Source organism: Agrilus planipennis, unplaced genomic scaffold, assembly GCF_000699045.2.
Source record: "Agrilus planipennis isolate EAB-ADULT unplaced genomic scaffold, Apla_2.0 scaffold30, whole genome shotgun sequence".
Taxonomy (NCBI): domain Eukaryota; kingdom Metazoa; phylum Arthropoda; class Insecta; order Coleoptera; family Buprestidae; genus Agrilus; species Agrilus planipennis.
This window is the reverse complement of record NW_020438923.1, coordinates 1,766,151-1,789,743: the sequence shown is the minus strand read 5'-3', so window position 1 is coordinate 1,789,743 and position 23,593 is coordinate 1,766,151. Positions and strand designations below refer to the sequence as shown.

At 32.3% G+C, this 23,593-nt stretch overlaps 8 protein-coding genes across 16 annotated transcripts; 4 read left to right on the top strand and 4 right to left on the bottom strand.

The window, feature by feature from the left end:
* The first annotated feature begins 2 nt into the window (after positions 1 to 2).
* LOC108732301 (protein OPI10 homolog) lies at positions 3 to 1,153 on the top strand. The gene is made up of 4 exons (XM_018463011.1): positions 3 to 165; positions 238 to 367; positions 422 to 613; positions 682 to 1,153. Exons 1-4 carry the CDS (start codon positions 130 to 132, stop codon positions 912 to 914), a joined length of 591 nt encoding a protein of 196 aa, XP_018318513.1. The 5' UTR covers positions 3 to 129; the 3' UTR covers positions 915 to 1,153.
* A 61-nt stretch (positions 1,154 to 1,214) lies between these two features.
* On the bottom strand, positions 1,215 to 5,225 carry LOC108732297 (protein SON). 6 transcript variants are annotated; one of them, XM_018462997.1, is made up of 7 exons: positions 4,103 to 5,225; positions 3,654 to 4,035; positions 3,328 to 3,597; positions 3,128 to 3,241; positions 2,943 to 3,056; positions 1,501 to 1,848; positions 1,215 to 1,418 (listed from the first exon to the last, which is right to left on the bottom strand). In XM_018462997.1, the coding sequence occupies exons 1-7, from the start codon at positions 5,197 to 5,199 to the stop codon at positions 1,302 to 1,304; spliced, it is 2,442 nt and encodes an 813-aa protein (XP_018318499.1). In that variant the 5' UTR covers positions 5,200 to 5,225; the 3' UTR covers positions 1,215 to 1,301. The 6 variants fall into 6 exon arrangements, 5 of the variants coding, with proteins under 5 accessions (XP_018318499.1, XP_018318501.1, XP_018318502.1 ...); XM_018462999.1 differs by lacking the exon at positions 1,215 to 1,418 and adding an exon at positions 2,072 to 2,111 and having other exon boundaries at positions 1,684 to 1,848; positions 3,121 to 3,241; XM_018463001.1 differs by lacking the exon at positions 1,215 to 1,418 and adding an exon at positions 2,072 to 2,135 and having other exon boundaries at positions 1,756 to 1,848.
* Positions 5,226 to 5,508: 283 nt separating this feature from the next.
* Positions 5,509 to 7,753, top strand: LOC108732245 (protein crooked neck). Its single transcript, XM_025973872.1, has 2 exons — positions 5,509 to 5,641; positions 5,695 to 7,753. The coding sequence occupies exons 1-2, from the start codon at positions 5,603 to 5,605 to the stop codon at positions 7,720 to 7,722; spliced, it is 2,067 nt and encodes a 688-aa protein (XP_025829657.1). The 5' UTR covers positions 5,509 to 5,602; the 3' UTR covers positions 7,723 to 7,753.
* Positions 7,754 to 8,628: 875 nt separating this feature from the next.
* On the bottom strand, positions 8,629 to 10,263 carry LOC108732343 (putative ATPase N2B). 2 transcript variants are annotated; one of them, XM_018463090.2, is made up of 2 exons: positions 9,877 to 9,968; positions 8,629 to 9,809 (listed from the first exon to the last, which is right to left on the bottom strand). In XM_018463090.2, the coding sequence occupies exon 2, from the start codon at positions 9,767 to 9,769 to the stop codon at positions 8,843 to 8,845; it is 927 nt and encodes a 308-aa protein (XP_018318592.1). In that variant the 5' UTR covers positions 9,770 to 9,809; positions 9,877 to 9,968; the 3' UTR covers positions 8,629 to 8,842. The 2 variants fall into 2 exon arrangements, with proteins under 2 accessions (XP_018318592.1, XP_018318593.1); XM_018463091.2 differs by having other exon boundaries at positions 9,718 to 9,809; positions 9,877 to 10,263.
* A 64-nt stretch (positions 10,264 to 10,327) lies between these two features.
* LOC108732342 (notchless protein homolog 1) lies at positions 10,328 to 12,096 on the top strand. Its single transcript, XM_018463088.2, has 2 exons — positions 10,328 to 11,046; positions 11,101 to 12,096. Exons 1-2 carry the CDS (start codon positions 10,415 to 10,417, stop codon positions 11,900 to 11,902), a joined length of 1,434 nt encoding a protein of 477 aa, XP_018318590.1. The 5' UTR covers positions 10,328 to 10,414; the 3' UTR covers positions 11,903 to 12,096.
* A 387-nt stretch (positions 12,097 to 12,483) lies between these two features.
* Positions 12,484 to 21,657, top strand: LOC108732341 (cytosolic purine 5'-nucleotidase). 3 transcript variants are annotated; one of them, XM_018463087.2, is made up of 11 exons: positions 12,484 to 12,868; positions 17,812 to 17,885; positions 17,952 to 18,069; positions 18,682 to 18,777; positions 18,840 to 19,044; positions 19,110 to 19,328; positions 19,391 to 19,565; positions 19,627 to 19,849; positions 20,149 to 20,296; positions 20,999 to 21,205; positions 21,267 to 21,657. In XM_018463087.2, the coding sequence occupies exons 1-11, from the start codon at positions 12,783 to 12,785 to the stop codon at positions 21,447 to 21,449; spliced, it is 1,734 nt and encodes a 577-aa protein (XP_018318589.1). In that variant the 5' UTR covers positions 12,484 to 12,782; the 3' UTR covers positions 21,450 to 21,657. The 3 variants fall into 3 exon arrangements, with proteins under 3 accessions (XP_018318589.1, XP_018318588.1, XP_025829678.1); XM_018463086.2 differs by lacking the exon at positions 12,484 to 12,868 and adding an exon at positions 13,728 to 14,846; XM_025973893.1 differs by lacking the exon at positions 12,484 to 12,868 and adding an exon at positions 17,359 to 17,405.
* Positions 20,305 to 20,992, bottom strand: LOC108732344 (dynein light chain 4, axonemal). Its single transcript, XM_018463092.1, has 3 exons — positions 20,833 to 20,992; positions 20,692 to 20,775; positions 20,305 to 20,628 (listed from the first exon to the last, which is right to left on the bottom strand). The coding sequence occupies exons 1-3, from the start codon at positions 20,905 to 20,907 to the stop codon at positions 20,467 to 20,469; spliced, it is 321 nt and encodes a 106-aa protein (XP_018318594.1). The 5' UTR covers positions 20,908 to 20,992; the 3' UTR covers positions 20,305 to 20,466.
* A 138-nt stretch (positions 21,658 to 21,795) lies between the features above and the next one.
* LOC108732252 (protein FRA10AC1 homolog) lies at positions 21,796 to 22,950 on the bottom strand. The gene is made up of 4 exons (XM_025973894.1): positions 22,792 to 22,950; positions 22,426 to 22,719; positions 22,208 to 22,367; positions 21,796 to 22,148 (listed from the first exon to the last, which is right to left on the bottom strand). Exons 2-4 carry the CDS (start codon positions 22,699 to 22,701, stop codon positions 21,856 to 21,858), a joined length of 729 nt encoding a protein of 242 aa, XP_025829679.1. The 5' UTR covers positions 22,702 to 22,719; positions 22,792 to 22,950; the 3' UTR covers positions 21,796 to 21,855.
* Between the last annotated feature and the right edge of the window lie 643 nt (positions 22,951 to 23,593).

Sequence of the window (23,593 nt, the reverse complement as noted above, 5' to 3'; positions counted from 1 at the left end):
GAGAACACATTCTAAGTTCTGTGGTTGTTTTTGATTTTTGCACGTTATCTTGAAAGAAATTTCTAGAATTACATATTTAAAATAATAAGTTTCATTTAAATTCGTTAATTCTACAATTTTATTATTCAAATGGCTATGTTTGGTATCATCGTCTCTGGTCGTCTGGTAAATAATAAGCAAAATAAAAACTACTTAACCCTAGTTCTTCATTTGTAAATATTGTAAAACATTTTATAGGTCTCAACAGATTATCAACCAATTAATGAAAGACAATTTATAACTACCATCCTAGATGCTGATAACGTCAACCATGTAGTAGTGTTCTTAACTGGAGCAATTCCCTTTCCAGAGGGTACTGCTGGGCAAGGTTAGCATTTCTATGTTACTAAGCAATTTACAAGGAATAATTGTTTATCTTTAGTTTACTTCAGCTGGCCTGACCCCACTGCACCCCCCAATTGGCAATTACTAGGATATATTTCTAATCAGAAGCCCTCAGTTATATTCAAATTATCAAACATAAAGAAACTCCACGAAATGGGAGACTTCTCTAATACATCTACATTTGGCCAGCAGGATATTAGTCATAATGCCCAATTAGGAATATCAATAGGTACCTATATCAACTTCTTATTTAATTAACCAACCTTTTTTATGAAAAAATATTTGGGATCTTTTTAGAGCCGCTTTCAAACATTCAAGAAGGTCCTTCATCAACTGATGCAACAACATATGTAAATTATGCTCAGAAAATGTTAGAAAGCTTTATGAACTATGTTTTAAGCTACACTATAACACAGGCTCATATGGTGCCCGATCCTACAGCAACTTATGTACCTCTATCCACTGTTCAACATTGGTACACTAACTTTGAAAGAAGACTTACTCAAAACCCCAACTTTTGGAAAACGTAAGTTATGTTTGCCCCCAATAATATCATTTAAACTGGTAACCGATTTAAATAACTGCTTTACATCTGAAATGCATTTAATGAATGAAATAATTACATCAGGATAAGTAAATCTTTTTAGTTATATAAAGTTGAATTAATATAAGCTTTAAAATTGTGTTTTATTGCATTATTTCATGTCAGTCATAATTTTGTATGTTTGTAAAATTGAGATTTAGTAAAAATAAATTATTTTAGTGATTATTTTTTTAATTTTTATATGTATTCCTTTAATAAACCGACTATCTAAAGTTGATTACAGAATACTGCTTTTCGAAACATTTTACAATATTTATTTAATTACAGTTAATGTATAACAAGCTACATCATTAACAATAAAAAAAATTCGCATTTAAGAGGGCGGTAGTAGCCCCAACATTTGCAAACATGTTTGGGCAGCGTCCTTTTTCGCATGTTTTTTATTAAAATTTGGAGTTTTTGGTTTATACTCAATGCCATTCAAAATTACCTTAAAAAAACGTTTTAAAATTTAAAAGGGAACCAGAATGCCAATTAAAGTTCAATCCATTAAGCTTGTTAATCTTGCTTACCTTAAACATAAACGTCTTTTTATGATCCGGTCCATTTTCATCGCAAAGTTCGTAAATCGGGGGCCCTAATTTTTTCTTTGCAGCGTATTCTCCAAGTAGAGACACTGGATGCTTACTTTCCAGACTTTTAATAGATAGTTTCGGACTAGGATTCCCTTTAACAGGCTGTTTTTTTCTCTGTTCTTCAGTAGTAACAAGGCCTTTTTTATTTAGTTTAACTTCAAGTAATAGGGGCTCCAAAGTGCCAGTTTTCTCTTTCCCTAAACCTTCTCCTGGTCGCCAACCCATTTTCTGTAGAAGATGCATTCCCATACCACCAGATACAGGAGCAGCATTTTGTAACTGATCCTAGTTAAAAAACAAAGAACCAAAAAATGTATTATATATATAGATGGGAATAATTAGGGTAATTTCTTGAAAAAAAAAAAGCTTTTACTTTATTCTGAAAAAACAAAATTGTAAGGTAAGTAACTCACTCTGTTAAAAAAATTTAAAGTTTGTAATTTTTAAATGGCAAAAGACTGTTCAGTTTTCTTCTGAAAGAGCCTTCCACGTTGCTGTTGGTACTTACCATTTGAGACCCAAGTTCACCAGATCTGGACCACGAAGACCTGACATATAAATGCTCTAATTTCCTGCAACAAATTCTCAGGTGGTCGGATTTTATAAATCAGAAACCAACAGTATATTGTTGGTTACTGGTTTATAATATATGAAAAATGAGAGGTTTAAGAGAGTAAAATAAATTTTAAACCTCTAGAAGGTCCTGCCATGTCCCTAAGAATTTTTCTTCCTCGAATTTGGTATGGTAGGTATCCATGCATGGGAGTCCTAATGGTAGGGGGATAGTAACCTCCTACTGCATAAGGATTTGGTAAAATACCATCTTGATACCTCATCCATTCTGGGTAGGGATAAGGGACTTCTGGAGTCTGTATTCCCACAGGTGGCTGTTGTAATGTTGGCCCTAAAAATTTAACCTAACGTTTGTTATATAATTTTAGGGATAAATTACAATGCCCAAACCCTTTTCCTTTTTTCGTTTGAGGGAAGAGTCCGAGCTTAGACTTTCACTAGACGTTGAACGTAGACTTGGTCCGCCACTTAAAATGCTCTTCAAAATAACTCTGCCTTCAATTGCCTTATGAAGCCTATCTCTTTGCTGTCGTACTTCAGATTCAAAAGTTGATTTATATTTATTGAGCTACAGAAATTAGTTAACAATATAAGTACATAAATTAAAACATATAATTGACTAGTCATTACTAAAATATAATTACCTCACTATTTCCTTCTTCCATTCTTGATTGACGAGATGGTTTGGTTTCTTCATACNTATTTTATAAAAAAAATTCTGTTAACAAAGTTAGATTTGTCTTTTGTACTTGTTTTATTAAACGGATTACCTCACGAGACAGTAACAGTAATGTTAATGACAGTACCTTTTTGGCCCATGCCTGGTAACCCGAACACAATTCTGCCTGCGACAATATTTGAGCTCCTGTTGAGCCCGTAAATTGTCCAGGCTGCCGTTTGCTTTGTGCCCATGATTGCATCTAAAATAAGAGTAAATTGATACAGGAAAATTTTCAATTTTATATTTTTCAGACAGAACATTACAATTTACCTCTCTCTGAGCTCTGTACATCTCACTTATAGCTTGTACATCGTTGGGATTCTCTTGCAGCTTTCTCATGGCAGATAATCTTTGAGATACTATCATTCCAATATCAACAGGAGTCTACAGAGCATTAATAAATCACAAAAAAATGAAATGTATTAGGCAAATAATAAAAAATTTTTTTTAGTAATTAACGCTATTAGTACCTCAGCAGGAGGGGGAAAGACTTGAGGTCCTGGCGCCGCAATAGCTAATGGTTGAACTACTGGGGGCGTTGATATTTCTTCTACAACAGATGGAGTTGTTGTAACTGTTTTTGGAGCAATAGTAGGGATTGGCGCTTCAGTTTTCTTAGGAGAAACAGGAACCCATTCGTTTTCTGTTTTTCTGTGTTGCTGTCCACTACTGACTGGAAATTGCATACGCAATTCTGTTGAACGTTCTTGGGAAGTTTTTGTAGGCAAAGGAACTGAATTCTAAAAATTAATAATGCATAAAATGTTAAATGTTGCCCCAAAAAACAGTAATCAACCTTTATATTCATGATAATTGATGTTGGCCTGTCTTTTATTTGAAAAGGATGATGAAAAGGTCTATCTGTATCACTGTCATTATCATCTTCAGAGACACTAGACAGTTCACCCAGTTCTTCCTTTTTTGAAAGTGTCTTGCAAAATTCTGTAAGTTCTTCGACGGTCTTGCCCCCGGCACGAATAGCAGCCAAAACTTTCTCCTGAGCCTGTGGACCCAATGTTAGGGCAGCGGGAAGGCTCCCAGAACGCATCATTTGTATCGCATTTTTACGAGCAATTTCCAAAAGTTTCTTTTTATCGATGTAATCACGTTCTTGAGACTTTGAATGGACCTTTTGCTTGTAATCCCTATTTTTGTCAAGATCATCATGCCCCCTATACCTTAGGGAAAAAGAGGATTAAAAAAGGATGTTAATTTAATTAAAAACCAACTAAAAGTTCTCATTACCTATCTTTATAAAACTTTTTGTCATCTTCTTTGTCTTCTTTCCTTGAATAATCTTCTCTGTAACTCCTTCTCCAACTGTCGTCCTCTTTATAACTTTTTCTATCATCTTTTTTATATTTAAGATCATTACTGCTATACTTCCCTCTGCCACTGTCTTTCTCACTGTATTTGTCCTTACAGTCTTCCTTATAGTTTTCCTTGTAAATTTTTCTCTCCTGTTTGTCACAAAAGTCATCTTTTTCACAGTGTTTTCTATCTTTTTCTGTTCTGCCCTTTTCTTCTTTTCTATCACAAGACCTCTCTTGACTATGATGACTGTTCCGACTCTCTGAATCAGATCTGTGCCTATGTTTCTCCTTATTTTCACTTTTATGCCTATCTTTTTTGTGCCCTGAGGTGGATTTGTGACTGTGCTTCGTTTTATGCTTATGTTTTTTAGATCTTCTGATTTCTTCTTCACTTAAGTCTGAAATATCAGTTAATTCCAAATTAACATCAGAATGCAAAGGATCTGTTTTCTGTTTTTCTTGTATTTCTAGTATTGTTTGTTTAAATATTGAACTAAACTTTAAATTTTGTATTTTTATCTTGCTATCAGGTTGGGATATTTCAGATTCCTCTATGGTGACAGAATTTTCTGTTTTGCCCTCTTCATCCTGATCTTTGCTTTCAGTTTTGATAACATTAATTAACTCCTTGTTATCCATTGTACAATTCCCACTGGCACCTTCATTATTTTCTTGTTTTATAAGATTAAGATTGTTGTTGTCCCCATCACTGCTTAATTCAAGTTTTATTTTCTTTTCTGGAGTCTCCCTTTCTTGCTTCAACACAACTTTTGTTATATTTAACTGTATATCTTTCTCAATACTACAACTGCTATCACTATGACTTCTCTTTCTTTTTCTAGACTTTCTTTTATGTTTCTTATCCTTATGTTTATGTTTCTTTTTGTTTTTCTTCGGCTTTTTTGCATATTCTTCCTTTTTAATTATCAGAGGGGGTTCAGCATCAAATGTGCTAAAGAGCTCTGTCAATATTTCTGAAGAAGACTTTAATGATTCAGGAACAGATACTTTTTCTTCGGTTTTTTCCATTCGTAACACAAAAATATTTAATAGTTGTATTATCTCTTTTAAACCTTAACAACTGTAGTGCATTCGTATTAAAATGGAATGTACTGTAGCTGATTAAAGATGAGTTCCTCAAAAAATTGCCTACCTNTTAAAATATTAACAATAAATACCTCTTCGATTAATATTAAATTCAAATTAAACATTTCTTGATTTAATAATAAATAATAACTAGGTATTGACGTTTAGAGAAGAAACACCTGTCTCTATAATCTATAAGAGTAAGGATTATAATAAGGATGAATAGGGACTATTTAACCACTACCTGTTTTGACAAGTGGAGTAAACTTAACCTAACGTTTAACCTGTATTTGTTGTGTTTAGATTTTATGCAAATTTACTCGAAAAAGCAATTCTTTACCTTAGGATGGAGTCTAAACCACAAAAGATGCCAAAGGTGGCAAAGGTAATTACAATACTCTTTTTAAATTATATTCTTAAGTGCGTACCTTTTCCCAGGTTAAGAATAAAGCCCCAGCGGAAATCCAAATTACCGCTGAGCAGCTTTTACGTGAAGCAAAAGAGAGAGACTTGGAAATCCTGCCTCCACCGCCAAAGCAAAAGATCTCTGATCCTGCAGAACTTGCTGACTATCAGATGAGAAAGCGTAAAACCTTTGAAGACAATATCAGGAAGAATCGTTCTGTTATGTCAAACTGGATTAAATATGCCCTGTGGGAAGAGTCTCAACAGGAAACTCAAAGAGCCCGTTCCGTTTTTGAAAGGGCATTAGATATTGATCATAGAAACATCACATTATGGCTCAAATATGCTGAAATGGAGATGAGAAATAGACAGGTAAATCATGCCAGAAATCTTTGGGATAGGGCAGTAACAATTTTGCCCAGAGTTAATCAGTTTTGGTACAAATACACATATATGGAAGAAATGTTGGAAAACATTCCTGGCGCAAGAGCAGTCTTTGAAAGATGGATGGAATGGGAACCTGATGAACAAGCGTGGCAAACATATATTAACTTTGAATTAAGATTTAAGGAAATGGAAAGAGCTAGGCAAATTTATGAGAGGTTTGTTATGACTCATCCCCAGGTGAAACATTGGATTAAATATGCCAGATTTGAAGAGAATCACGGCTTTATTAAGTCAGCCAGGAATGTCTTTGAAAGAGCAATATATTTTTATGGTGATGACCATATGGATGAAAAGCTGTACATAGCATTTGCAAAGTTTGAAGAAAACCAAAAAGAGCATGATAGAGCACGAATTATTTATAAATATGCTTTAGACCACCTTCCAAAAGACCAGGCAAAAGAACTGTATAAAGCATATACTATTCATGAGAAAAAATATGGAGACAGAAGTGGAATAGAAGACGTTATCGTTTCCAAACGTAAATTTCAATATGAACAAGAAATCGCCCAAAATCCAAACAATTACGATGCTTGGTTTGATTATTTGAGACTCATAGAAAGCGAGGGCGATTTTGAAGCTATTAGAGAGACATACGAACGTGCTATTGCCAATGTACCACCTACAAAAGAAAAACAGTACTGGAGAAGATACATTTATTTATGGATCAACTATGCGCTCTTTGAAGAACTGGATGCACAGGACCACGAGAGGACTGCCGATGTGTATAAGGCATGTTTAGAACTAATTCCTCACAAAACTTTCACGTTTTCAAAAATCTGGCTCCTTTTCGCGCAATTTCAGATACGTCAAAAAGACTTGAAAGCTGCTAGGAGGATACTTGGAACTGGAATTGGGATGTGTCCCAGGGACAAGCTTTTTAGGGGCTATATAGATTTAGAAATACAATTAAGAGAATTCGATAGATGTCGAATTTTGTATGAAAAGTTCTTGGAATTCGGTCCTGAAAACTGCGTTACGTGGATAAAATTTGCGGAGCTAGAAGCTCTTTTAGGGGATTACGAAAGAGCGAGAGCTATTTACGAACTTGCCATCAATCAACCTTTGTTAGATATGCCAGAATTATTGTGGAAATCCTATATAGACTTTGAAATATCTCAAGACGAAACGGAGAAAGCCAGACAATTATACGAACGTTTGTTAGAGAGAACCAACCACGTTAAAGTTTGGCTTTCTTATGCCAAATTTGAGGTGAACAACGAAACTGAAGACAACATGAACGTATTGTTAGCGAGAGGGGTTTATGAACGGGCAAACGACAATTTAAGGGGCACTGTCGAGAAAGAAGCGAGAGTAATGCTACTCGAAAACTGGCGCGACTTTGAAAATACATATGGAGATGAAAACACGCAAGAAAAAGTTAACAGCAGAATGCCTAGAAGGATTAAGAAGAGACAAAAGGTCGTGGATGAAGACGGCATCGAACAAGGATGGGAGGAAGTGTTTGACTACATATTCCCCGAAGATGAGGCCAGTAAGCCTAATCTTAAACTTCTAGCAGCAGCCAAAATGTGGAAGAAATTAAAAGACACTGAAGGTGATGATGATCAACCTGAAGCAGATAATATAGAAGAAAACGATCATAATGAACCATAATTAATTAATAATCTTATTATCTTTAAGCCATTTGTAGNCAAGAAATTTTAGAATTTGAATATGATCCAACTTTTGCTGTGAGGTGAGATCGCTTACTAATAAAATTTGTATATTACATGTTACTGATAAGGTTGGTCCTCTCTAAAAATGTTTAAAATAATTAAGTTTTACACACCCAAAAAAGCAATGTTGAAATGCGTGGAAACTTTAAAACAGAGTGGAATTTTTATTATTACAACATCGAACATTACAAAACACTAAATTAGATTTAAATACTTTGTATAATACTGTTTTTAATTTTATAATACGAATTGCATCACATCAGTGTAACAATAATATTTTTCTTATAAACAATACGTACAGTATTTTTTTGTTCTTGTATCTCATTGTAGGATTTCTTTAAAACTTTTTTTACCTATGAAACAAATTTAAATTTCGCAAAATTGATCTATTTACACTTTATTATTCGGTTTGGTGTTTTTATTATGCTCTTTAATGACGCATATGATTATGTTGTGCACCTATTTATAAAGATAATATTAAATGATATCCACACATGTCTTTTGAATCGTGTTAAAATTAGTGAAGACAAATCGAACTTGTCTCTACGAATATGCAGAAGGAAATCTATTTTTGAACAAGCCATTTTCTATTTTTGAATCTTTTAACCATTCGTGTAGGAAGAAAATTTAATTTTGGTATATCGATACATATAATACCTACGTAGGAAAAATTTTAGTTGCGTAAGAAAATTTTTATACAGTCATCCACGCAATTTATGAATTTGGAACTGCGTACAGTAATCAAAACAGAAAGTAGAACATTGTAACATTTATTCTATAAAGTAACTTTTTACCCAACGTTAGAATGCTCTAATGCATTCAAAATTAACATATCCTTCAAAGCCAAAATTAACAATTCTCTTCTTAAATGTAACTTTTCTATTCATTCAAGGACTTGGTAACTACATAAAACAACAATTTGTTAAAAATATCACACAAATTAAGTACTTAAAACTGCATATGAAAATAAATATAATTTTAAATATCACCATACCAAAATATACATCTTATTAAGTAAATTTTAAATCATTATACCAATACGACTTAGAAATTGCTTGTTAAACCTTTGTCCTATCCCAATATTCTTTTGTTTGCATTTCAGCTAATCTTGAGGATGTTCTATCAAAAGCAAATATTTCTTCATCTCCTGTAAACACATTAGCAGTGGCATCCTCTTGACTGACCTTTAGGTCATCCATTAGCATCCTGTTTTCATCACTGAGATGTAAATTATCAGGTTTTTGCCTTAAAAACAGATCTTTCAGTGGAACCTGAGCATTTATTACAACTCTTACTTTATTATCATAAAATGTATCAATCATTGTGATAAAACGTCGAGTTTGTGACCGGCTGCTTAATGTCAATTGTGGAAAATCTCTTATTATAACAGTATGGAAGAATTGGGTGAGTAATAAATAATCATTGGCACCCAAAGGTCGGTTACAAAGTTCATCAAATGTTGCATCTAAAATTCTTCCACAAGTTTTCTGAAATGAAACATTACGTTCTTGAATATTAAATGTTCTTGGTCTGACACAATCTGTTTCTCTTGAACACAAATATTTAAATATTTCATCAACAGCTTCATCATTATTTACAAAATACTTTGTTTCATTTGAACTTATTCTCAGTCTGTAATCTATGCCTGAATCTAGACTTAACACCTGACAACGACTTTTTAGAATGGGAATAAAGGGAAGAAAATTAGATCTTTGCAATCCATTTTTGTATAGATCATCTGGAGGTCTGTTACTTGTTGCTACAACTACAGTACCATTGTCAAACAGCTGTGTAAACAATCTTTTAAGTATCATTGCATCTGCTATGTCAGTTACCTGGAATTCATCAAAACATATTAGCCAGGCTTTACTATTAATTGCATCAGCTACTATGGGTATTGGATCAAAAGGTTTTGACTTTTCATAATCAAGATTTGGAGCCACCAATGTTTTAGTTTCATGTATTTTCTTGTGAACATCAATCATAAATTCATTAAAATGTACTCTACTTTTACGTTCAATGTTACTGCAATTATAAAATATATCCATCAACATTGTTTTTCCTCCACCAACTGCTCCGTGTATATAAATACCTGTAGGAATCACTTTTTTGGGGGAAAAGAAACTAGTGAATAAACCACTTTCAGGAGGTGTGTAGGACTCCAACTGTTCATGAAGTTGTTCCAGTTTTTCACACACTTGTCGTTGTTTGGAATCATCTAGAAGTTCACCTTTATTTATTTTCTGCAGTAGGACCTCAAGGGGACTGGCTCCTTCTATAGGTTCTTGAAATGCTGTCTTAAGGGAGCAGTATCGTTGATAATTCTGCTTACTTAAAGTTGGAACTCTTAACACACGAAGGATAGCCATGTTTTGATTGAAAATTAAGTACTGAAGTTATATTTAAAACAAAATAATACTGTAATAACTTGACTAGAAAACTAGTCTACGAAACAACGTTACCTAACCGCAATTTGATAACGTATTTATTGACCTTGACCTTGATCGTGTCTAGAAGCACGTAGTATGAAATACAATAGACGATTCATAAAAAGTTGAACATAACCTATAATCAAAACATAGTATGCATGTATAACCTTATTTTTAAATAGTTGAAATTAGTTGTTCATCATGGAAATTGAAGAAATTGAAAAGAAGCGATTATTATGTCGCTTTAAATCGGAAGCAGGGGAATTCCTAGGGGATACAATGGACCTTCCTTTGGATTGTACAGCAGAACAACTTTCCCTCATCTGTAATGCTCTCTTGCAAAATGATGAGAAAACTCCTTTTTTGTTTTTTGTTGACGAAAAAGAAATACAAAAGGACCTGCAATCATCCTTGAATATTAACCTTTTAAATACAGAATCAGTATTGGAAATTGTATATCAGCAACAAGCAGTCTTTCGTGTGAAGCCTGTAACACGCTGCACGAGTTCAATACCAGGTCATGCTGAAGCTGTTATATCAGTTAGCTTTAGTCCTGATGGAAAACACTTAGCTAGTGGTTCTGGAGATACCACAGTTAGATTTTGGGACATTTACACTCAAAATCCTTATTATACCTGTAAGGAACATTCAAACTGGGTGCTCTGCATTTCTTGGTCCCCAGACAGTTCTAAACTTGCATCTGCATGTAAAAATGGTAAGATTGTACTTTGGGACCCTGATTCTGGCAAGCAAATTGGCAAAACATTAGTGGGACACAAGCAGTGGATAACTTCTCTCTGCTGGGAACCTTTTCATAATAATCCAAACTGCAGGTAAGTTTGTGGATTTTAAACTCAAAAGGTTTAAGTCTCAATATTTTTTCTTAGATATTTGGCAAGTTCTTCAAAGGATGGAGATGTAAGGATTTGGGACACAACTCTTTTTAAAACAGAACGTGTTATAAGTGGTCATACAAAAGGTGTTACAGTTGTGAAATGGGGTGGCTCAGGCCTTATGTACACAGCATCCCAGGACAGAACAGTTAAAGTGTGGAGGGCAAGTGATGGTATATTATGTAGGACATTAGAGGGTCATGCTCATTGGGTTAATACTTTAGCATTAAATACAGATTACATCCTTAGAATAGGACCTTTTGATCCAATAAGTCATAAAGACATAATGATAGAAAAAAGTAAAGAAGAACTGCAACAGTTTGCTCTGGAAAGGTACCTAAATGTTGCTAAAGTTTGTGGAGAAAGACTAGTCTCAGGATCAGATGATTTTACATTAATATTGTGGAATCCTGAAAAGGAAAAGAAACCTGTTGCAAGACTTACAGGTCATCAACAGCTTGTAAATGATGTGAAGTTTTCTCCTGATTGCAGAATCTTCGCGTCTGCCTCATTTGACAAATCTATAAAATTATGGAATGGAATGACTGGGAAATTTATTACTACCTTAAGGGGACATGTTCAAGCTGTTTATATGATAGCATTTTCAGCAGATTCTAGATTAATGGTTAGTGCTGGTGCTGATTCTACATTGAAATTATGGAATTTAAAAACCAAAAAATTACAAATTGATCTTCCTGGACATGCTGACGAAGTTTATGCTGTTGATTGGTCAACAGATGGTTCGCGAGTTGCTTCTGGGGGTAAAGATAAGGTTTTAAAATTATGGCAAAACTAAAACTTTCAACATTTTCTTTTAGTAACATTAAAATACTTTAGATAACTAAAATTTACTGTTTAACACTTGATTAAGGCTTTTAATCAAGGGTTAAACTTGTGCTACTTTTTTTCAAGCATTAGTTTCATAATTTCTTAGGGATAATTATAAACTGTATGTAATTGGTAACTGTTGTTATTTCATTTTAATGTTTCTAAAAGGTAATCATGTGTATTAAGTTTAAAAAAAAATATAAGTTTTATAAAAATTATTGTGTTGTCTCTATTAATTTGTTTAAAATACTTTAAAACTCTAAAACTGATTGTTTAATAAGTTGAACCTTGGGTTAAAGATTTCAACCTAACACTTAAATTTTTACTACTTTCTTTAAGTATTAACTATTTCTAAATGTTCAGGATGCCTAAAATACTTTTGGATAAATAATCATTTATATTATTTTGATATTTAATTTTTACTCAAAGTTTTTAGGGAAAATCCCTAATTTAACTAAATGTGTGACTGCTACATAGACACTTCCACAATCTGACATTTTTAAATTATTCAAAATGGGATGGACCATTGTTGTGTTAATCTAATTATCAATGAAATGTTAACAATGCCAAATAATAAATTTTAATTATGTTGCGGTTATTTATCAGTTAGTTGTTTTTATCCACCTCTTTAAATAAATCAGGTGTAAATTAGCAGGTGGAATTGTAGATAAACGATTGCATTACGTTTTGACTATTTTTGTCAGTCGGTTGCCGAAAATATTCGGGTATTTGTTTTGTGTCAGTCGAAGTAGTAACATTTCTTTAAGTAGTAAATTAAGACGTGACAATTTTAATACTTTGGCTAATTTATCAGGCGAATTAAACGTTAAAATATCTGCGAGAACAGCATGTTTAGCAAAAATAAAGACAGTAGTGACTTTGAAGATACAAAACATTCCATGGGCAAAAAATGGTACAGAAAAGTTCATCAAAGGTTAGTGTTGTGTAACTATTTTCAAATAGGCACTTCTATTTCATACCATGAATTTATGATAAATTGTTATGCTACAATTATCTATGTAGAAAAAGCTAAAATAACCTACAAGTGCATGACCTGCAAAAATGTCACTTGTACATTTATTATTACAATAATCTGTTTAAAAATGTCTTCAATTATGAATTAAGACATTGTTATTTTTCTCTAATAGACTAATTATCTAAAAAATGTTCAGTAAGCACACACAAATAGTTTTCGAAACAATTTTAAATTTATTATTACTTTTTAGATTACAGTCGCACGTGAACCTCACTTCGCAGAATAATAGTCACATTATATCCCTTCATACTACTATCCATTAATAGAGTCACATGATCTTATTATTAATAAAAAATTAAATAATTAATTACTTGCAAAATATGCCTGATAAAATAGGCAACCCATTTTACACCTCCACATTGCGCGTTGTGGTGTAACATATACAGGGTGTCCATTACTTGTTCATTAGTCTCTTTAATTGAGAATGTAATTAATTTAGGAGGAGGTTGAATTTGCACATACATTTAAATATAGATATATATAATTATAATTGTTTAATGCATAAATAAATTTAATCGAGGTCGGTAATGATACGCAAAAGGTTATTTAAATTAAAATTGGTAATCAAGAGTGAGTAGGACGCGTATTTATTTAAACCCCCAATGAATGTTCTGGCAGATAAAGTCGTATGAAGTTCAAAAAGTTCACTAGATACAAATATAGCATCACAAACAGTTAAATATAATGCGTGCTATATATACAGGGTCTAGCAAAGCTAGTACTAAGAAGCACTAATACTAATTAACATTCACATTGATTGCGTACGACTGAAATTAGTTCGGTTTTTAATTTTAATGTTTTGGTAGGCGTTTAGAAAAAGTCTGCTAAAACTTTTTTAAATTGTTTTTTTACAAGAAATGCTTTTGATTTGCTGGAGCATCGAATGCGATCACATTAAAACCGTGTTTTTGTGAAGCAGTTGTTCAATAAGCACCCACGCACAGCCACGACCTTATTTTCGAAAGTAATGACTTCGTAGAACGAGTTTGAAGATGAATTTCCACTTTGAACAGTTCACACATTGTGCATTCTACGATAGTTCTACATTAGAGTGCAACGATACTAATTTAAAAGACAACTTTCAATCAATCGTATTTTGTGAAAGTAAATAATAATAATTCAAGGATTCCCTAAACAACTTTCTGACTTCGACGATGATGTGAGAAGTCGATATTTAACATGCGCGTTTTATAAATACAATCACAGCCCACGAACTGCAGTATTTTGCGCCTGTTAACGTACACACTCTTCTTCGTGGTGGTGTAATAAAAAAAAATATAGTTTTCGTCGTCATAGGCTGTTCTGGTGCGCTCTTTTACCCTGCGTTATTAATTAATTTTTTTTTTCTTGTTTTATGTGTTTTTTCTGACCGCTTTTTGTACCTTCTGCTGTTCAAAGTGGAGCACAACGTTTGGGTACCGTTATTATCACTCAATGTCAGCGGGCGCATTGTGTTTTGTGTACAATGTGCGCGGTGTTTGCCTCAAATGAACTTAGTACTTTCGTAATAATGCAGATTATCTGTGAAAACACTCGCGTCTCTGATAAATTTCATCGTGCATAACTTGTGAGCGTCATTTATTCGGTTTTCAACGTTCGTGGGTTTATAAGCTTAAATACGCAAGTTAACACGTGTACATAGTGTTTTTATAGTAATACGTGTGTATGTATAGAAGTGTGTCTCAAGTTTAATTAACTTTTAGTGTTTGATTAATTACTTTGAAAAAATGTCGATAGAAAAAACGCGCTCAGCGTCTTTTCACGAAAAACCGCGAAGAAACTTTTTTTCTTTCCGTACCGCGGTTGATAATGATTTCGAAAGTTTTCGAACTTCGGGAAATTCCACATGGACTGATAAAAGGGAACTTTCTCACAGGTAAAAAGTTGTATAACAGGCGGTATCTATGTGAACTTGTGTCTAATTATGTTTTTCTCATTAAGAATTTTTAATAAGAGATAAAAACTGATAAAAAAATTATGATAAGTTTCTTATATTACATAATTTTATATTCAGAATTTTTTATTTGGAATTTTTTTTTTTTCGTGAAATTGCAAGTATTTGCGTCACTCTGTTGATTCTACAATTTTATTACAACGTTTTCCATTAATTAAAAGAAATAATTTTTGCAATTCTAATGAAACTCGTTTCTTTAATTATTTCAATACGTTATTATGAGCAGTTATATGCATCAAGTACGATATTATAAATATTGTAGTTTTATTATTGCTACATATGTGGAAACTTTAAAACAGAGTGGAATTTTTATTATTACAACATCGAACATTACAAAACACTAAATTAGATTTAAATACTTTGTATAATACTGTTTTTAATTTTATAATACGAATTGCATCACATCAGTGTAACAATAATATTTTTCTTATAAACAATACGTACAGTATTTTTTTGTTCTTGTATCTCATTGTAGGATTTCTTTAAAACTTTTTTTACCTATGAAACAAATTTAAATTTCGCAAAATTGATCTATTTACACTTTATTATTCGGTTTGGTGTTTTTATTATGCTCTTTAATGACGCATATGATTATGTTGTGCACCTATTTATAAAGATAATATTAAATGATATCCACACATGTCTTTTGAATCGTGTTAAAATTAGTGAAGACAAATCGAACTTGTCTCTACGAATATGCAGAAGGAAATCTATTTTTGAACAAGCCATTTTCTATTTTTGAATCTTTTAACCATTCGTGTAGGAAGAAAATTTAATTTTGGTATATCGATACATATAATACCTACGTAGGAAAAATTTTAGTTGCGTAAGAAAATTTTTATACAGTCATCCACGCAATTTATGAATTTGGAACTGCGTACAGTAATCAAAACAGAAAGTAGAACATTGTAACATTTATTCTATAAAGTAACTTTTTACCCAACGTTAGAATGCTCTAATGCATTCAAATGTTACATATCCTTTATAACGTACTTCTGATATAACGTATCTTATTTCTTGGCCCAAACGAAGATAATGAATGTTACATATCCTTTATAACGTACTTCTGATATAATGTATCTTAATTCTTGGCCCAAACGAAGATAATGAATGTTACATATCCTTTATAACGTACTTCTGATATAACGTACCTTATTTCTTGGCCCAAACGAAGATAATGAATGTTACATATCCTTTATAACGTACTTCTGATATAATGTAGCTTAATTCTTGGCCCAAACGAAGATAATGAATGTTACATATCCTTTATAACGTACTTCTGATATAACGTACCATAATTCTTGGCCCAAACGAAGATAAAGCCATAACATACCTTTTTCTTTTAATTAACTTTTACCGAGGAGTTTGTGGCAGCTGTAATAAGTAATAATTTTATTTATTTATTGACGTTTTTTTTGTACTGGAACTCATATGGACAATTTATTACGTGTTAATGGCCGGTTTTATTTATTGTATTATGCTGTTCTACAACACAAATATTTTTGATTGAACGATCTAAAAATAATATGCCAAATATTTGATAATAAATATTTACGAAATAATATTTGTATACCAAAGTGAATATTTAGCAAATTAGTGGGGGGAAACAACTGCTTAGATTACAGATATCTGCCTGTTAATAAGTATACTTAACGGCAGCAAAAGTATCATAACCAGTAGGTTGATAAACAGAAACTGCTATTGCATTTATAAAATGTCAAGTGTATCTTACGATTAAAATATTATTTTTTGTATAAAAGCTTGCTGATAAAGTTGTTATTTTTTACAGAACTTAACTTATTAATTATTAAAAAATCACTTTTTAAATTATGCAATGCTTTATCAATCTAGAAAAGGTAATTTGAATACGGTGCACCTTTTAAAAATTTTTATCAGCAAATGATTAGGTGCCTGTATAATGTACTGTTGATCTTTGATAGTAGTGATTATTGATTGCCATAAACTTTTCTAGTTCCTTATCGTTACTATGCATCGAATAGGAAAGATATTTATAAAACCGTATTCTACGAAATTCGAAATTGGTTTATTAGAATTTAAAATTTCATAACTATAATTATTTAAGAAAAATGAAAAAGTAAAAGTTTTGAAACGTATTTCGTCCTTATTTGTTTGTGCGTTGACCTCTATTAAAACGCCCTGTATGTGCATCATATCAATCAACATTTTCGAAAATGGTAGTGTAACCTTGGGCAAAGTCTGTGGCTAAGAGTTATCCGTTGTTTGAATTGGACACTAGAAGAATTTTATTCAAGTACAGTCCAAGTTTCCAACTATGTATTGCCATACTCTTCCCCTCCATGACGTTGCTCATTCAACGAATTATTATTTTAATTCTAACAACCAATACGACTTTATTATAGTTGTAATTCACCCACGGGATAGAATAGTTAACAAGTCTTAAACAGCATTAAACAACAGAAAAAAAACAATGACAGAATTGCGCGATTTTTTTTATAACGAGTAAGTAAAGAAAAAGTTTAAAAGTTTTAGAAAGTGACTTTATGTATACATATTTAAAAAAAAAGTGTTTCGAAAACAAAGTAGAACGTTCTGTAATGTTTTCTTATGTGAAAATTGCGTGAAAGAAAACTCGCTAGGTACTTTAATTAGTTTTTGGAAAAAGAAATTTAATTTTCTTTTAAGTTTTTCTGATAATTATTGCTTCGTACTATACACAGGGTGATAGTAAGGTAGTGTACGTTTTGATAAAATTGAAAATTTTGTTACAATTAGTTTATAAATTCTTGTTTCATAAATAATAATTGTTGTAATCAGGGGATTCCCAGGGTGATTAAAATTAAATAAGCGCCTTAAAGAATTTCCAAAATGTATCTGTTTATTAATTATTGTTTCTTAATTATTGCAGAATATTCGTCAATCGGAGCTTGCATTTAGAAAATATTAAATTTTATGGATTTGACATGGATTACACGCTGGCCGGTAGGAATAGTTTAGTTTCTATCAAAAAAGTTTATTACTAATTTCCGTTTTTTGCCTTTTCTTCAGAATACAAGTCTCCCGAGTACGAAAAATTGGGATTCGATTTAGTTAAACATCGCATGGTGTCAATAGGGTATCCCCAAGAAATTTTAGAATTTGAATATGATCCAACTTTTGCTGTGAGGTGAGATCGCTTACTAATAAAATTTGTATATTACATGTTACTGATAAGGTTGGTCCTCTCTAAAAATGTTTAAAATAATTAAGTTTTACACACCCAAAAAAGCAATGTTGAAATGCTTTTTTTTTTTTTGAAATCTAAATCGAGATCAGACTGTAGGTATTTCGAAAAAAGACAATCGAGAATGTAATTTATTGACTTTTTTAATTTATTGCAGTCACTGTCTAGTAAATTTCACTTCAAGGAAATTAAAGAAAAACATTAAATTGTTTTTAAACTTGAATCGCCATAAATCTCTGTATCGTTTAATTGCAATAAAGTCGTGATTAACCAGCTCTGAAATTACAATCACTAATGCCACACCATAAAAAAACGTTTAAGCGATTAATAGTTGCAATAAAAAAAAAGAAGTACTAATTTATTACCACCCCAGATTCCCAAACTTGTTGGACCAATTAGTTTGCCTTAAAATAGCTATTCGGCTATTCGTAATATCGCGTAATAAAGTTTGCTGGACTGATAACATTGTAAAAATCAGATGTCTTTCTTTTTAAGTGCATCAAATGAATTTCTAATGTTGACCATGAATTTTAAATGAGTTGCCATCTTTTTTAGAGGTCTGTGGTTCGATTCTGTTTACGGAAACTTATTGAAAGTAGACGCTTATGGCAATATACTGACTTGCGTCCACGGTTTCGAATTTCTGAAACAGTAAGTTAATTGTTACTAAACTTAATTTAAACTTATAAACCGAAAAAAACTTTTTTTTACAGTTCAGAAGTTTACGAACTCTACCCGAACAAATTTTTAAAATTGGACGAGTCCAGAGTCTATGTATTGAACACCCTTTTCAATCTTCCCGAAACATACTTGTTGGCATGTTTGGTAGATTTTTTCACAAACTCGCCCCAATACACGAAAACTTTAACTGGAGTCAACTGCGGCGATTTAAATATGTCTTTCAAATCAATATTTCAGGTAAAGTGCAAGGAGTTTCCAAAATATACAGGGTGTCTATACATATGTATATATATATATTTTAGGATGTCCGTTCAGCAGTAGATTGGGTACATCTGCATGGAGACTTGAAGCAAAAGACAATTGAGAATTTGGAGAGGTATGTCAATAAGGACGATCGTCTTCCCATGTTCCTGGACAGACTCCGGGAAAGTGGAGCAAAAGTCTTCCTTCTCACAAACAGTGATTACAATTACACTAATCAAATAATGTCCTATCTCTTTGACTTTCCACACGGTCCTTCGGTAGATTATTATTATTTTTTTTAATAAGCTGTTTTTTATTAAAAAAAATTTTCGTTTCGTAGCCCAGTACGTCACATAGAAATTGGAGGACATATTTCGATACCATAGTTGTAGATGCTAGGAAACCCTTATTCTTCGGGGAAGGCACTATTTTGAGACAAGTCGATTGCACTACAGGGGCCCTAAGGGTCGGAGTTCATACCGGACCTTTCCATAAAGAACATGTCTATTCCGGAGGTAAGTTAATCCTTTTTTAATGGTCAAATTTTTATCCTGAGATGTTTTATCTTTGTTAAAGGTTCATGCGACGTCTTCACGAAATTGATTGGGGCTAAAGGCAAAGACGTGCTGTACGTAGGAGATCACATTTTTGGGGACATTTTAAAAAGTAAAAAGATCCGAGGTTGGCGGACGTTCCTGATCGTTCCCGAGCTGGTTCGGGAGCTGCGAGTGTGGACTGATAAATGTCAACTGTTTGAAGAGCTTCAAAAGCTAGATATTAAACTGGGAGAAATGTACAAGTGAGTGGCTCATTGGTTGATTACAAACACTAACGGTGTGTCTTATTGGGCTGTTTTAGCTAAGTTAGTGTATCACAGACCAAGTTTCCAAAATAATGGACACTGTGGCCTGCGCGCGTGTATTGTTCTTATAAAAGTAGCGGACAGAGTCAGTGGTAGAAGGTTGAAAACCTGTTTTTTTTTACTTAGTAATAATTTATTTTTATTTTTCTATTATAATCATTAGTGTAGTCACAATTTTAGAACAGCTTGTTGATTACTTTTAACATTTTTGGTACATTTTTTCTTTGTGTTTTTAGGAATTTGGACAGCAGTACACACTACAAGCCTGACATTTCCAACTTGCGGAATGCTATTAGGGACGTTACCCATAAAATGGACATGTCATATGGTATGATGGGAAGTCTCTTTAGATCGGGATCTCGACAAACTTTTTTTTCATCACAGGTCAGTAATGCAACTGTGCATATGTCTTGGGATGTTTTATAAAAGTTACCTTACAAACGAAAATTTGTACACCATCTTTTTTACAATTACTTTATTAAAAAGTAGATAAATAATTAAAAATCGCATATGTACATGTCATATTTATGTAAAAGGTAAATCAGGGCTTTTTCTTAACATTTCCAAGCCAAAATTGCCAGATTTCCCCCAAAAAACATGTACAGCAAATTTTTAGTTTCATAAGTGATTTGGAAACCATACCCTTCACCAACGACAACATTGAAAGGTGGGCCATATTTTTTATCCATTGTCTCTTTTATCATTCTTGCTGCCAGCTAAAGTTAATGTTTTATTTTCATTTGTGGATATCCCAATATTTTGCGATTTTACTTTTTTACCTCGTTATTGGCTGCAAATTTCTCACAAGCGGTCACGACCAAGTCCATTGTTTCTTGTATTGCCTCTTCGGACATATCAGACTTCTAATACGGATGTAAAAGTATTTTGAATCAATTTAAAAATAATTTACTCGATCTTACCCTTAATAGGGGATACGTATGTGTTGTTTTTTTAGTTGTTTCTTGCACCACTGGTTGTTGCTCTTCTTCTGCCATTTTAAAAAAGTTTTTGCTGTTGGTCCTTGTCTTTCAAATGTGACATATAATATTATTAAGTGACCTACTAAGAATCGTTGTATTATTTCAGGTTGTGAGATATGCAGATTTGTATGCTGCCACACACCTTAACTTTATTTACTACCCTTTCTCTTACATGTTTCGTGCCCCCGCCATGCTATTACCCCACGAGTCGACGGTGGCTCACGAACAACGATACTTGCCTAATGGAGATATAACTTCTGAAACCGCCTCTGACAAGGATCTTCCCAAATCTTCCGAAGAAAACACTCGACCGGTAAAAAATAAATTTATATTAATTGTATTGAGATTTCAGATTATTTGTTTTATTCTTTTAGAACTTAGTGAGAACTCAGAGTCAAGTTCCTCACATCAGGCCTGAATTCCCACGCTCAGTCACCCATAATCACGACGAAGATTTTTCAGAAGATGAGCAGCAAGCAGATTTAAATTTACAAAGGTTGAGATTAGAAATTAAAAATGAAGATAGTGGTGCTGAGAATTTAGAAGAAGCGTTGTGAATTGAGGAGAATACGTGTGAGGAAAAGGTGAAACGTTTGCACAAGTCAATAATGATATTCTTAACGTATAAGAAGTACTGGTTTCATAAAACGTTTTTTGTTTTACTATATTATTATAAAATATTCAGGAATTTTAAGAAAACCATGTTAAGCACAATTTTTATGTGGTAATTTCGTCAAGAGCAATATATATACGAATTTAATGGAGCGAGACGATTTTTATATTGTTTTTATTTGATGATAGCCAATAGTACAATTTTTATTATTCGGAGTTACCTGTTGAAAATAAAACTGTTTTTTCTTTTTAAAAATGTAATATTAACAATTAATAAAATTCTTTAGGATTTGATTTGAGTTTTATTTTAAGTTTAAACTGAAACTATACAAAAAATCCTTAAACTAAATTTTACAAAAGCAGATCATTTAAATAATCTTCCATCTCTTCCTCTCTAGATTTGCTTTCTACAGGCTGTAGATTCTCCCAAGTTGAGCTCTCTTTCTGTGTATTATTTTTATCTTCAATATCAGTTTTGCTAGTTTGTGCCTTAGGATACTGTTTGGTATTATCAATACTTTCCTTAGGCAAGTTATCTTTCTTAATTGAACTGGCCTTTTTTACTTTTAGTTTATTTTTCTTTTTAAGAACCTCACGTTTTTTTGTGTAATAATTTAATTTTCTTGAGCAGTTTGGGCAAAGTCCTAAGAAAACAATATTAAAAAATAAGAATAGGACCCTTTTAAGATACAAATATGCTTACGAATTTTAACTAAAGCATTCTTCTTTTGTCCCTCTTCTTGATAAACAAAATTGACTTCCCAACTTCTTAGATCCTCCTGTTCGGTGCATTTTTTTTCTGCACAAATAAACTGACCTTTTCCTAATACAACTTCTTGTTCTGTTCGCCAACGTAATGCAATCTTACAATCATAAATCTTGGTTTGGTAACAATATCTTAAGGTAGAGTTATGATCTTACCTTATTCTCTTTGTATCTGCTTAAATCTCCAATACTATATTCTTTGAAAAGTTTATCATAATACTTCTTTGCAAATTGCTCTTCCCACGTCTCAGGAGCCTTATCAGCCCATAAGAATTTATGGTGTTCTCTTAAAATATCAAAATCATTCCTGTCTTTTGATGTATCTCGTCTTAACAGTTTTGTATCACCAGGTCTTTTTAAAATATAGTCGTTTATAAGAGCCTTGTGAACATCATATGGATTCATATACCGCATATTTCCTTTTAAACTCATTTCTCTTCCTTTTTTGCTCTATAAAATGAAAATAACGAAACTTTAACTACTTTCATGAATTCAATATCCAAAAACATTGCTTTGACTTACCAATAATTAAAAGAACTGGTGGAGAAATGTGTAGTGCTGTATTGTAAGATCATTAGATTTAATTATTCCATATTTTAATTTCAATTTAAATGTTTAATACAACAAATTATTAATATTTTTAAAGTATACAATTGTTGGTTATGTGAAACGTCAAACTACATTTTCAATCTGAAGTCGTTTGGTGGCACCACCAGTATCTATTAGTCTGATATAAATTCAAGGAGTATATGTAAGATGACGCTACCCCTATAATGTACAAATAAGTAATATGAATGAACTATAATTTTTTTTTTCAAATTTAATCATTAAATACTTATTTTTCTTTTAATTCGTCTTTACAACTTTAATTTTTGAGATTATAACAAATTTGTAAAGAACTGTTGCCTTTTCTATAAGCAAAAAGGTATTTGCAGACGCAATAAAAATAAATAAATATAAATAATAAATAAAGCAACTTTTTAATTCATCTAATGAGTTTCACAAATCCAATTTTTAATCTTATAACAAATTTGTATTATTTATTGGAACGTTAATTAGTTCAAAACACATGTTTGTGAAAGTTGTTATAATTTGTTTATTGGTATGTTAAAGTTTTGAAGATGTTTTTGGCAGTACATGGTAGCATTTTAAACTAATTTGCAATGGTACATACAAATCGTTTAATGTCGGTAATCTGCAGACAACAGCAGAATATATTGTGGTAAATACACGTCCAAAAGTCATACAGAGTGCGTCGTTAGCACATTGGACAATGCATTCTTTCGGCTAAGGAGGATGAAGTTCTTCCTTGAATATTAAATAG